The sequence below is a fragment of the Pristiophorus japonicus genome, chromosome 14, assembly GCF_044704955.1.
Source record: "Pristiophorus japonicus isolate sPriJap1 chromosome 14, sPriJap1.hap1, whole genome shotgun sequence".
In the NCBI taxonomy this organism is placed as follows: domain Eukaryota; kingdom Metazoa; phylum Chordata; class Chondrichthyes; family Pristiophoridae; genus Pristiophorus; species Pristiophorus japonicus.
In genome coordinates, this window is record NC_091990.1 from 10,885,919 (window position 1) to 10,900,040 (window position 14,122).

Here is a 14,122-nt window from a genome sequence, read left to right on the forward strand (position 1 = left end):
TCGCTGTGCAGCGTACGGGGATCTGTCTTCCACGTACAGACGTCTATGTTGCAATCACGTGGGTACTGGACCACCAATCACAATGCAGTATTCTCATTGATAATAAAGGGGGCTCCGTTTGTACGAGTTCCCATTACTATCAATTAGAATCACCCTTAAAACACCCAAACACAGCACTATAAATTAAAAAAAAATACCTCACATATTTAAAATTAATTAAAATGTTTTAGAAAAAAAAATTGGAGGAATTTTTTTTAATGTGTTTTAATAGGGTTAAAAATAAACATACCTTAATGGACAGGGTTTATAACATAAAAATGAATGATTAAATTTAATTTTTCTATGCTTTAAAAGTGTTACGCTGATAAAAGTAAGCTATGTGCCTGCTTTTACCAGGTGTAAAAGTTTGAAGGACATTCGCTGGACATGAGTTGGGCAGTGTTTGAAGACCAGAACTTTAAAACCGGCACAAAGCTCATGGTCTGCAGGACAGTAGTGATACCTGCCCTCATATATGCTTCTGAGATATGGACTATGTACAGCAGGCACATCAAAGCACTGGAGAAGTACCATCAATGCTGCCTCCAGAAGATTCTTCAAATCCATTGGCAAGTTAGACGCACCAACGTCAGTGCTCTCGCTCAGGCCAACATCCCCGGCATCGAAGCACTGACCACACTCGATCAGCTCCGTTGGGCGGGCCACGTTGTCCTCATGCCCGATACGAGACTCCCAAAGCAAGCGCTCTACTCGGAGCTCCGACACGGCGTGATCCCCAGGTGGGCAATGGAAACGCTTCAAGGACACCCTCAAAGGCTCTTTGAAAAAGTGCGACATCCCCACCGACACCTGGGAATCCCTGGCCCAAGTCCGCTCAAAGTGGAAGAGAATAATCCGGGAAGGTGTCAAACACCTTGAGTCTCTTCGCCGGGAGCATGCGGAGACCAAGCGCAAACAGCGGAAGGAGCGCGGGGCACTTCAACAAAGCCGGCACTTCAACCCACGTACTTTCAACCACCGTCTGTCCAACGCTGTGACAGAGACTGTAGGTCCCGCACTGGACTCATCAGTCACCTGAGAACTCATTTTTAACATGGAAGCAAGTCTTCCTCGACTCCGAGGGACTGTCTATGATGAATGAATTAGTTGGGCAAATAGCCCAATCTCTGCCGCGCAGACTTCCTTCCTGCAGCGATGCGTAGGATCTGTCGAAAGAAATTTTGACAGATCGGAAAAGCGAGTTTTCGGCAAATGCGCCTTGCGCCCGGAGAAGCGGCTTTTGCAATCTTTGTATGCAGCCAGCAAGGCCGCACTTTTCGGCTCATTATTTCTAACCCATAGTCATGCTTATTCAGGAATTAGTTTAATGCTATTTTCTATTTAAGAACCATTAGAAGTTGGAACTATTTTTAGTGCAATGCTAAACATATTGCGGTAAAATTCTCACAAGCAGTGTTTGGGGTTTGCCATCAACCCATCTAAAATAAATTAGGTTGACAATTTTGTTAAAGAGATACACACAGGACAAGTGTTTGCCAGCGCACGAAAAATAGTACTTTGCAGAAGTTCATCCCCAAAGAGTACTTAACAGGGCGCCTCATCTTTAATCCTCAACCGTCAATGATTCATGCTTTAATAATTGTCACAGTGCATTGTTTAAATGCTGCACTCAGTGACAGATGTTGGTAGAGGACAATGAACAGGAAATCAGCCAGTGTGGGAAAGCAAGCTGACCCCATGCCGGAAGCCATAACACATCGCTCTCTGATGCAACCGTACTATTCTGGTAAAGGTCTTAACCTACAGCTACCATGTAGGCTTCCTAATGCACAAAAGAGCAACGTGCATAGGCAGGACACAACTCAGTACAGTACATTATGTTTGTTAACTTGCAGTTTCCCATGATGTCATCCAGACCTCACACATTAGCAGAATCCATTATATTATACTATATAAGAAAGACTTGCATTTATATAGCGCCTTTCACGACCACCGGGCGTCTCAAAGCGCTTTACAGCCAATGAAGTACTTCTGGAGTGCGGTCACTCTTGTAATGTGGGCAACGCGGCAGCCAATTTGCACACAGCAAGCTCCCACAAACAGCAATGTGATAATGACCAGATCATCTGGGATTTTTTTGTTATGGTGATTGAGGGATAAATATTGGCCAGGACACCGGGGATAACTCCCCTGCTCTTCTTCGAAATAGTGCCAAGGGATCTTTTACGTCCACCTGAGGGGGCACTCTGGGCCTCGGTTTAACATCTCATCCAAAAGACGGCACCTCCGGCAGTGCAGCACTCCCTCAGCACTGCACTGGAGGGTCAGCCTAGATTTCTGTGCTCAAGTCCCTGGAGTGGGACTTTGATCAGCTTCTGTCAAGAATTTTTGAGGGGCCGAATGGCCTACTCATGCTCCTAATTCTTATATTCGTATGTTTGGGAGGTGCTGCCGAAGATTAGTGCAGATTTTGCTAATGTTAGTTTGATTGCATTAATACACTACAATTGATTTCAATGACCCTCGGCTAGGAACAGAAAAAATCAGCCTGGGTTTCAATTACAGATCACTGTCCAAGGTCCCCACCAGGAAAGTGCTTGTTTGTGGCTGATGTGCAAGAACGTGATGTGGTTCAGTTGTGACATATGGCTTACCAGCCCACCAATGCTCACTGCCTAAGTTGTGGCTCAGCTGGTCACACCCTCGCCTCTGAGGCAAAAGGTTGTGGGGTCAAGTCCCACTCCAGGGACTTGAGCAGTGCTGAGGGAGCGCTGCACTGTCGGAGGTGTCAATAAACCAAGGTCCCGTCTGCTCTCTCAGGTGGACTTATGGAACTATTTTGGTATCCTGGCCAATATTTATCCCTCAACCAACATCACTAAAACAGATGCAAAAGCAAAATACTGCGGATGCTGGAATCTGAAATAAAAACAGAAAATGCTGAGAGTACTCAGCGGGTCGGGCAGCATCTGTGGAGAGAGAAACAGAGTTAACGTTTCAGGTCGGTGACCCTCCAAGTCACACACACAGAGTTCTGATGAAAGGCCATCGACCTGAAATGTTAAGTCTGTTTCTCTCTCCACAGATGTTGCCCAACCTGCTGAGTATTTCCAGCATTTTCTGTTTTTGTATCAATAAAACAGAGGATCCGGTCATTATCACATTGCTGTCTGTGGGAGCTTGCTGTGCGCAAATTTGTGGGTATCAGAGGGCGAGCATGGCCTGTGGGACCAAAGAAAAGTGTAACTCACTGTAATGTATGCTTCTGTGGGTATTGTAAGGTTTCGTGGGAGAGGACAACACGTGGTACAACATTTAGGCTTAACCCAGTGTCAGTTTTATTATGCAACGAAAACTGACTAAAACTACAGGACTAGACTGCTGAGAGAAATTTGACTTTAGACATACAATCACCAGAGATTCGTGGTCCCTGATTCTGTGACTTGTTGGTTCGTCTTCTGGCCATTCTCTACAACTTCTGTTCCTTTCCTTCCATTCCTGCTCGCTGTTCCTTCCTGTGTTCTTCCTCCTGCTTCTGCTTCAGCTGCTTGTGTGCCTGTGTCCGTATATTTATTCCCAGATTTTAAATAAGTTTCCCGCTGGGACGAAATTCGATTATCAATCTGTTTAACTGGTGAGTTTGAATGGCTACTAATTTGCACGCGGAGTCGACAATGCAAAAGATATTTCCTTATGCTGAATGCTCTTAGCCCAAAAATTTGCATTCCGTGGGGTCCTTTGTTGTCTGGTCTTATTCATCAACATAGGCAGTCCCTCGGAATCGAGGAAGACTTGCTTCCACTCCTGAAGTGAGTTCTTTGGTGGCTGAACAGTCCAATACGAGAACCACAGACTCTGTCACAAGTGGGACAGATAGTCATTGAGGGAAAGGGTAGGTTGGAGTGGTTTGCCGCACGCTCCTTCTGCTGTCTGCGCTTAATTTCTGCATGCTCTCGCCATTGAGACTCGAGGTGCTCAGCGCCCTCCCGGATGCACTTCCTCCACTTAGGGTGGTCTTGGGCCAGGGACTCCCAGCTGTCAGTGGGGATGTCGCATTTTATCAAGGAGGCTTTGAGGGTGTCCTTGTAGCGTTTCCGCTGCTCATCTTTGGCTCGTTTGCCGTGAGGGAGCTCCAGATAGAGCGCTTGCTTTGGGAGTTTCGTGTCTGGCACGCGGACTATGTGGCCTGCCCAGCGAAGCTGATCGAGTGTGGTCAGTGCTTCAATGCTTATAGACTCGATGTCTCCAGTGGCTGTTTTCCACACCCTGGTCAATCAAGTTCAAGGCCTCACGTAACAACTCCATTGTTGTTATGCATGAAGTCAGTTTTATGTTCTTGACCACAGAATGTTCTTAATTGTCCAGCTTAATTCAGAAAGCTTGGGTCAATCAATTTTTTAGTTCATGGTCTGCGTTTTTCTGAAGATTAGTAACCTTATAGTATGCTCACAGGTTTCGCGGTTCCAGTTCAACAGGGAACAGAATTTTAATTTGATTTGATTTGATTTGACAAAGATTCCTTCAATGTTCAATTGTTAATTTATGTTTTTTTGTACCCTCAAAAAAAGGGGGGTACTTGATTGAAAGTTACTTTAAAATAGTTAGGGAGCTGTTGCCCCGGCAACCAAATTTTAATTTCATTTAAGTTTCCTTTAAAGTTTTATTTGTAAATTTGTGGATTCTAGTGCCCTTACTAAAAGTGGACACTTGACTTAATTTTACATGAAAATAGTTATAGAGCTGTTGTGAGAAGTGGGCACCGGAGGGACTGGAGTGCATCATCACCCCCGGGAACAGAATCTTAACTTAATTTGGCAAAGTTCCCAGTTAATTTGTTAATTTGAGTGTTTTAGTGCCCTTACAAAAAGAGGGCAATTGATTTAAAGCTATTTTAAAATAGTTGTAGAGCTGTTGCATTGTGAGTGGCTTCGCCAGTTATATGATGTTCACAAGACTCAGTAAAACCCCAGTCAGTCGGGTCCAAGTCATTCACAATGAGATATGCAGTTATGAGCCCAGTGAATGAACTGGTAATGTGTAGTGTGGTTGTTAAACCTTTGTTAATAAACCAACTAGTTCTTAATAGCAATGTGTTGCTATGAATTCTTAAGCAAAGAAACCAGGAAGCAAATACATTACGCTGCCTCCAAGAGAGAAAGGAAGAAAAGGGGAAGACAGACACAAGGGGAAATCTTCATGCTGATGAGTGAAGCAACCCAGAACCGTGCAACATTTTCAGCACAGCAATGCTTTCAGCAATGTAATGACATTCACCAGCTGAACTATATTGTGCCTGTCGTTTGTGTAATTACACACAGGGATCCAAAGCTTTCCTTGTAATTCTGCTGGGGAAGGACTACTTGTTGCAACTTCCTTTCAGTCACTACTTAATTACCCACTCCAATCTCGTGGCTGCTTCCACTCCAAGTACTGTTGCTCACCAGCCTGACCTGCAGCTCAAAATTTGATTAAAATATTTTCCTGAAACCGTTCTGATACTGCGCTGAGTGGGTTGATTTCTGAGTTGGAGTGCAGTGTTTCTCGGTACATGTCTGCTTTATTTTTCTGCTTGCTCTGTGTTCCGTCTGCATCTATTATCAGTCTACATTTTGTTTTTTAAGGCCTCCATTACCAGTAGTTTTTCTAAGGGTGACCTTTGATTTTGCGAGTTTGAAGAAACCAATACGTGTACGATCGTTACAGGGATCATTCTACACAAGAACATAAGAAATCGGAGCAGGAATCGGCCCTACAGCCCCTCGAGCCTGCTCCACCATTCAATAAGATAATGGCTAATCATCGACCTCAACTCCACTTTCCAGCCTGATCTTCATATCCATTCAATCCCCAAGACTCCAAAAATCTATGGATCTTAGCCTTGAATATATTCAGAGACTCAGCATCCACAGCCCTCTGGGGCAGAGAATTCACAACCCTCTGAGCGAAGAAATTCCTCCTCATCTCAGTCTTATTTAGCATTCTCCTTATCCTGAGACTATGCCCCCAAGTTCTAGACACTCCAGCCAGGGGGAAACAAGCTCTCGGCATCTACCCTGTCAATCCCCTTCAGAATCTTTGTTTCAATGAGATCCCCTCTCATTCTTCTGAACTCCAGAGAGTACAGGCCCATTCTACACAATCTCTCATCATACGACAACCCTCTCATTCCCAGGAATCAATCTAGTGAACCTTTGTTGTACCGCCTCCAAGGCAAGTATATCCTTCCTTAGATAAGGAGACCAAAACTGTGCACAGTACTCCAGGTGTGGTCTCACCAAGGCCCTGTATTTTCCTGTTTTACATTGTCCCAGTTTAAATTCTTGTTTTCCCGAATGCTTGTGCGGTGCTGCTAAGTTTGAAAATGTTCCATTCTTCAGCGTAGCCCCTTGACCTCAAGCTGTGACAAAAGAGACTCTGTGCTTCTTTGCAAAGTCTTATTTCCATTACTGTTGTCACAAATACCAACCACAATTTACCATCAAAGTTATTCACCAAGGTTCTGGGTCAATGTCATCAATCCAAGTAACACGGGTAATGAGCATGAGTAATATTATTCCTAATTTTTACTCTCTTTTAAAGGATTTATCTTTCACTTGGGGTGCATTTATACTAGGGCACTGGATTTTTGGTTCTGGTCATTTCGGGGCGGTAATGGTGGCGGGGCGGTAAAGTTTGCGCCTGTTGCCCCAAAATTTACCATTTGGGCCCTGAGTGTGGGGCGGAGCGCTAAGGGAGGCATTGCACACCGCTTTTAGGACGCAAGGCTGGCTGAGCAAGTGAAACTCCTTTGCTAAAGAGCCGGTCCCTGGGCACCCCAAGAGAGGCCTCCCTGGGGGGGAAAAAACACCCCACAAAACGCACAAACACTCCCAATACCTTGCCCACATTAGGATAAATCGGCAAGATAAAAATAAACGAAACAATCAAACTTACCTCATTCATTACTAACTCCCCTCACCGTCGCCGGAACAGCTCTGGCCGCCTGTTGTTTCAGGCGGTCCCACTGTGGGGCGCGAGAGGGTCAGCGTCCAACAAAAACCGCTGCACCGTTGAAACCGGTGGCGTTCCACACTGGTGCGACGCTCCCGCTGGGTGTTGCTCTGCGCCCCCGCAAAACCCGCAACTAAATTCCCGGCGGGGCGCTGGGAGCTGGCCCGGAAACCATCCCCGCCACCGTTACCGGCAACATAGCGGAAATCCACTGCGATTTCAGTGTGAATTGAAATTGCTGTGCCCCGTAGCTGCAATTGTAGCATTAAGTGTAGCCAGAATCGGGGATCACAAGTAATTCTGAGGCTGGACCGAAGAGCAGCGAGGCCCACTTTTGGTCCACGTCAGAGTCAGTCCAGGCCTTCGAGTTACCCGACTTACACTCGCAGTTTAGTGTGATTGCAGAGCGGCTGTGACTTCACACCGATAAACCTGGGTGTGAGCACACCACAAATCGAGCTGTACAATCGAGCCCTGCATCGACTCCAATTTTTTTCTCACAAAATGTGTGAGATTGTCAAGCTGTGTGCAAGAAAGAGAGACTTGCTGTGCGCAAATCAGCTACCGCGCTTCCGACTTTACAGCAGTGACTTAACACTCCAAAAAGTACTTCATTGGCTGTAAAGCACTTTGGGGACGTCCGGTGGTCGTGAAAGGTGCTCTATAAATGCAAGTCTTTCTTTCTTCTTTAATGGACCATAATAAAATGGAGCATCAGAAACCTTTGGTCAACAGCAGAAGGCCAGCTCACTTGAGTTGAATTCCCCCTGCCCAATACTCCAGCAGTGGGACTGCACTTCTGCAGCTCAGGGAGAATGCACTGGTCTTTGCTCAGGGAGCAGGTAAACCCACGAGTTTCACAAAGTACTTGCCACTAATTTAAGTCCTTGCTATCATAAAGTGCATCAGGATTAACATGCACTGTTATGAAAGTGAGTCAATCCAAAAGTGTTATCACCAGAATTTGCAGTCTATTTTTTACACCCACAATCCTTCAATTATTGTGCTGTCAGTCATTTGGGTCACAGAAGTTATACGAGCATACGAAAAATGACAGGTAAACACCCTCCGGCCCATCGAGCCTGTCCAATACAATGGCGATACCCTGTGTATCACAATATATACTCTTTACCCCACCCCGAAACCATGTGGTCTCCTGGGAGAGGCAGAAAAACAGGATAAAAAACCCAGGCCAATTTGGGGGAAAAATCTGGGAAATTCCTCTCCGGCCCATCTAGGCGATCGAAACGAGTCCAGGAGATCACTCTGGCCCTGAATTACCTGCAGCACCCACCTTCTGCAAGAGGTGATCTCCACCGTAGCCAGAAGCAAATCCAGCTTTCGCTTGAAGGAGTTCAGCGGGTCTGCATCCACCACATGAAATGGCGGCTTGTTCCAGAGGTCGACGAACCACTTCCTGACATCTAACCTACATCTAGTCTATACAACTCAAGTTTGTGCCCCCTGAGCCTGCCTAACATATTTCATTGAAACAGCTGGAACACCATCTATTCTCTTCATTATCATAAACCTCAATCATCTCCCTCCTTAGTCTACGCCGCTCAAAGGTAAAGAGTTCTAACTCTCTTTAACCTATCTTGATAATGAAGATGCTTTAGCCCTGGAGTTAGTCCTGTGGCCCTCTCTGGTGGGCCTTTCAAAGAAGGAGCGAAAAGACTGAGGAATAGCAGTGGAAAAAATTCAGTTTCTCTTGTTTGTGTAACATTTGCTGGTGGGTTTTCCCATTGGAAATATTGACGAGAGGGGGATCCCACGCTGTGTACCTTATATCTGTTCTGTCTGTATATTAGAGAAATGTTTAATCAGAAATAAACAGTCCGATGCACTGATCCCCCTAAGGTATGCGATCATGCACCAACCGTGAGATCCCACGCGGGCTGCTCACCGGCTCCTGTAGCCGGAAGAGATGCCGCGCAACAAATTTAAAGGGACCGCGCACGGAAAATAAATATTAGCGGAAACATTGATTGTGTCGTAAATCAGTAATTGGTAGGTAAAGTCTAAACACCAGAAGAATAGACCAGGATAGCACTTTAGTTCAGAGTGCCATCTTGTGGTGGAGTTTGAAAACAGTTTTAAAATAGCGATCGATAAAATAAAAACATTGGGGTCAACGTTCGGTAGCATCCCGTTTGGGGGCGGTAACCGAGGCGAGGCGGGACTTCCTGTGCCCCACGCGGAAGTCCCGGCCCGGCCGCGAAATTGGGGTTAGCGCCCCCGAGAGGAGATGAAGCGCAATGGCGGACACTCCACTTCCTCTCGGGGGCGGTAAGAGTGCATATTTTCCAGCGCTACGTGACCTCTCCGCGAAGCGCTGGCGCGAGCACAGGGCCCGCCCCTTCCGTTAAAGGGGAAGGCACGCTGAGAGCTCCGCAGTGGGGCGAGGGGCCTCCACTGTGCCACTGAGGAATAGGGGTGCCGTGGGGAGCTATACCAAGGGATCTCCAGAGTTCTCTATTTCAAATACATCCCAATATCCCAAATACATCCTTAATTACATAAAGACAATAACGTGGGATTTGACACGCGACCCAAGACTGACCCAGGTGCAGACCAACCAAATCGCTTCATTGATGATGATCTCATCACTCCATATATTAAATTACAACTTAATCAATGCCTTGATATTTATCACGCTTTGCATCCAAGTGATCCCTTTGTCCAACTGAATGAGTCCATCTGAGGTTAGATGATGTCAGATTGAGAGGTTAGATTGTGTGAACATTTGTGCAAAACTATGCTCACTTGAGAATTAGTCAAGTCTCTAGTCTTAGTATCTTAGGATGTTACAGCACAGAAACAAGCCTTCTGGCCCATCAATTATACCCTGGTGTTTTTCACCACAAGGCACCTAGTCAAATATTACCCTCCTGTTCACGCTCATTATCCTCTTTTTTTTCCAAGCAATTACATAATTCCCCTTTCACAGCACTTACCAATACTTCAACAACAGCTTTTTCCAGAAAGAAACTTGCTCTAACTTCCCCTTTAGTTATTTTTGTGATTATTGTCTCACAAAATTTGTAAAAGTTTTATAATAGCGACCTATAAAATAAAAACAAAGGGGTCAAAATTCAATAGCACCCCGACAGCATTCTGTTCATCTCCACCAAATGATATTAGGATAACCCGACGACAATTATCCATCGCTTTACAGACTGCACTTGCAATGCTACAAAAGATATCATCATTTATCCAATATCCACATCAACACTACCTTCCTGGTCTCACTCAATATGAATGGACGTTTAACGTTTTCTCTCCCTCTTTTTGTGTAGGAGCTAAATTCCCCATCAAGTGGACAGCACCAGAAGCCATCAACTACGGCACGTTCACCATCAAGTCAGATGTCTGGAGTTTTGGAGTCTTGCTCACAGAAATTGTAACATATGGGCGGATACCCTATCCAGGTACGGCACTTGAATGTGGTCTGATATTTTTTGATATATAGCTGGAATGCCATTTTCAAGCATAGTTATGGTTAGTGACTTATCGATATAGTCAACTTGACAAATTTAACGACCCGTAATCTGCAGTCAACGGCAAAGCAAAGGTGTTCGCTGCTGGCCCCAAAGTAAGCTTCACACAAAGATCTCGCGGGTAGTGATCGGTGGCTGCAAACTTACCAATGTAGCCTTGACCTGTCAATAAAAATACAATTGTTTGAATTTTCTTGTTTGACTTCAGTGGGGCTTTTCTCTGACTTTAACCATAACTGAACATAAGAACATAAGAAATAGGAGCAGGAGTCAGCCATTTGGCCCCTCGAGCCTGCTCCGCCATTCAATAAGATCATGGCTGATCTGATCATGGACTCAGCTCTACTTCCCTGCCCGCTCCCTATAACCCTTGACTCCCTTATCGCTCAAAAATCTATCTATCTCCGCCTTAAATATGTTCAATGACCCAGCCTCCAGAGCTCTCTGGGGCAGAGAATTCCAAAGATTCACAACCCTCTGAGAGAAGAAATTCCTCCTCATCTCTGTTTTAAATGGGCAACCCCTTATTCTGAGACTATGCCCCCCCCTAGTTCTAGATTCCCCCCTAAGGGGAAACATCCTCTCTGCATCTACCCTGTCAAGCCCCCTCAGAATCTTATATGTTTCAATAAGATCACCTCTCCTTCTTCTAAACTCCAAGAAGCACAGGCCCCAACCTGCTCAACCTTTCTTCATATGACAGCCCGTTCATCTCAGAAATCAACCTCGTCAACCTTCTCTGAACAGCCGCCAATGCAAGTGTATCCTTCCTTAAATAAGACCAAAACTGTACGCAGTACTCCAGGTGTGGCCTCACCAATACCCTGTACAGTCGGAGCAGGACTTCCCTACTTTTATACTCCACCCCCCTTGCAATAAAGGCCAACATTCCATTTGCCTTCCTGATTACTTGTTGTACCTGCATGTTAACTTTTTGCGTTTCATGTACAAGAACCCCCAAATCCCTCTGTACTACAGCATTTTGTAATCGCTCCCCATTTAAATAATAATTTGCTTTTTTATTTTTCCAAAGTGGATAACCTCACATTTTCCCAAATTATAGTCCATCTGCCAAATTTATGTCCACCCACTGAGCCTATGTAGATTATTTGCGTCATCCACACAGCTTGCTTTCCCACCTATCTTTGTATCACTGCTGTGATTTCATTTTATTTATAGGTGAAGTTTCTCCCCTTCTTAAAGAAAGAAAGACTTGCATTTATATAGCATCTTTCACAACGTCCCAAAATGTTGTAATGTAGGAAACGGAGCAACCAATTTGCGCACAGCAAGCACCCACAAACTTTCCACTCATAGGGGAAACTAAAACTAGGGGGCATCGTCTTAGAATAAGGGGCCGCCTATTTAAAACTGAGATGAGGAGAAATTTCTTCTCTCAGAGGGTTGTAAATCTGTGGAATTCTCTGCCCCAGAGAGCTATGGAGGCTGGGTCATTGAATATATTTAAGACAGAGATAGACAGATCTTTGAGCGATAAGGGAGTAAAGGGCTATAGGGAGTGGGCAGGGAAGTGGAGCTGTGTCCATCATCAGATCAGCCTTGATCTTATTAAATGGTGGAGCAGGCTCGAGGGGCCAAATGCCCTACTCCTGCTCCTGTTCCTGTTTCTTATGTTCTTATGTAAACAACACTGTGATAATGACCAGATAATCTGTTCTTTGAGGGATAAATATTGTCCAGAACCACCAGGGATAACTCCCCTGCTCTTTGCAATTGTGCCATAGCACCTGTTACATCCACTTGAGAAAACAGACAGGGCCTCGGTTGAACGTCTCATCCAAAATACAACAACTCTGACAGTGCAGCGTTCCCTCATTGTCAGCCTAGAATTTTGTGCTCAAAGTCTCTGGAGTGGGACTTGAACCCACAACCTTCTAACTCAGAGGCGAGAGTGCTGCCCACTGAGCCACGATTGACACTTACTTCTTGGTGGAGTATGGTTCCTTGTGACCAGCCACGTGGAGCCTTCCACAGGAGTGTAAAGCTATTTCGTATCGTGGAAATTTAGCTCTTGTTCTCCAGCTTTCTCTGTCGTGTAATTGCTTGGTTTCTGTCTCCCTCGCTTAGTAAGTCTTCATCTCTCTCTATCATTGTCGACAGGAATGACCAATCCTGAAGTCATTCAGAATTTGGAACGGGGCTATCGAATGCCTGCACCTGAAAACTGTACAGAAGAACTCTATGAAGTTATGATCCGTTGCTGGAGAGAGAAGCCTGAAGATCGGCCAACATTTGAATATCTGCAAAGTGTACTGGAGGACTTCTTTACGGCCACTGAAGCTCAGTACCAACAACAGCCTTAACGGGGACCATGTGCCCTAGTGTTGAATAATTGTTTGGGAATGGAAACTCAGAAATACATTTTTGGGAGCTACAAGAATTTGGGGGGGGAGGGGGGACGGTGGGGAGGATATACTTTAGTTCACAAAGCCAACTTGATTACCCAACTACAATACTTGCTGACTCAAGGGACACTTGGAGTGGTCATTTTATCTGCAATACTTGATTGACCGTAGGTTGGATATGGTGAACTGAATGTTTTTCCCACTGTGAAATATGAGTCAGGAATTTCCCTCGGAGCTGTTCCCACGCCGCTGGATAGCTTCGCCGCAGGTGCAAGAAATTAAATTTATGTGCGCAAACGGAATTTCTGCCGCATTTCTGGTGAGAACACTTCCGAGGAAATTCCAGGCCGTGATCTCATTGATCAGGTTTGTTAGAAATGAATCGCGCCAAGTTGGAAAGCGTTTTTAATTTAGTTTTCTTAGAGTGCCATTGCATATTTTTGGTATAACCGTACCAATGGCAACATTACAACTCTTACCAGACACACTGAGGATATTAGTTCAGTGTATGAAACATGTCTTGTGTTTGCGGTACACCTTGGTGAAAATTAAAATCCTACTGGAGATTATCCGTTAGGTTAATGGAACGCTTCTAGGGGTTTATCACCCGACTGTTTGACTTGTTGCACCACAGTGAAGTGCACACCTTATCGCAATTAGTTTAGGGGTTAATCTACTCCTCTCTCATTAGAATTACATTTGTCTTCCAATTGCTGTATGTGATTGTCCCAACTTCAATCAGCACATCTGAAACAATAACAACAACTTGTATTTATATAGCGCCTTTAACATGGTGAAACCTTCTAAGACGCTTCCAGGAGCATTATAAAACAATATTTGACACCAAGCCACATAAGGTGAAATTATTAGCAGATGACCAAAAGCTTGTTCTTATAGATAGATAGATTTTTAACCAATAAGGGAATTAAGGGTTATGGGGAGTGGGCGGGTAAGTGGAGCTGAGTCCATGGCCAGATCAGCCATGATCTTGTTGAGTGGGGGAGCAGGCTCGAGGGGCTAGATGGCCTACTCCTGTTCCTAATTCTTATGTTCTTATGTTCTTATGTTCTTGGTTAAAGAGGTAGATTTTAAGAAGCGTTTTAAACCAGGAGAGAGTGGTAGAGAGGTGGAGAGGTTTAGGGAGAGAGTTCCATAGAAACACAGAAAATAAGTAGACCATTCGGCCCTTCGAGCCTGCACCATGATTCAATATGATCATGGCTGATCATGCAACTTCAGTACCCCATTCCTGCTTTCTCGCCATAC

At 45.0% G+C, this 14,122-nt stretch overlaps 1 protein-coding gene across 1 annotated transcript in view; it reads left to right on the forward strand.

Moving 5' to 3' along the window:
- Positions 1-12,846, forward strand: part of lck (LCK proto-oncogene, Src family tyrosine kinase) — a 97,222-nt gene extending 84,376 nt beyond the window's left edge. The window contains exons 12-13 of the mRNA XM_070898414.1: positions 10,290-10,421; positions 12,612-12,846. Of these exons, the coding sequence (XP_070754515.1) occupies positions 10,290-10,421; positions 12,612-12,814 (335 nt within the window). The 3' untranslated portion in view covers positions 12,815-12,846. The remainder of the gene's footprint in view (positions 1-10,289; positions 10,422-12,611) is intronic.
- The last annotated feature ends 1,276 nt before the right edge of the window (positions 12,847-14,122 follow it).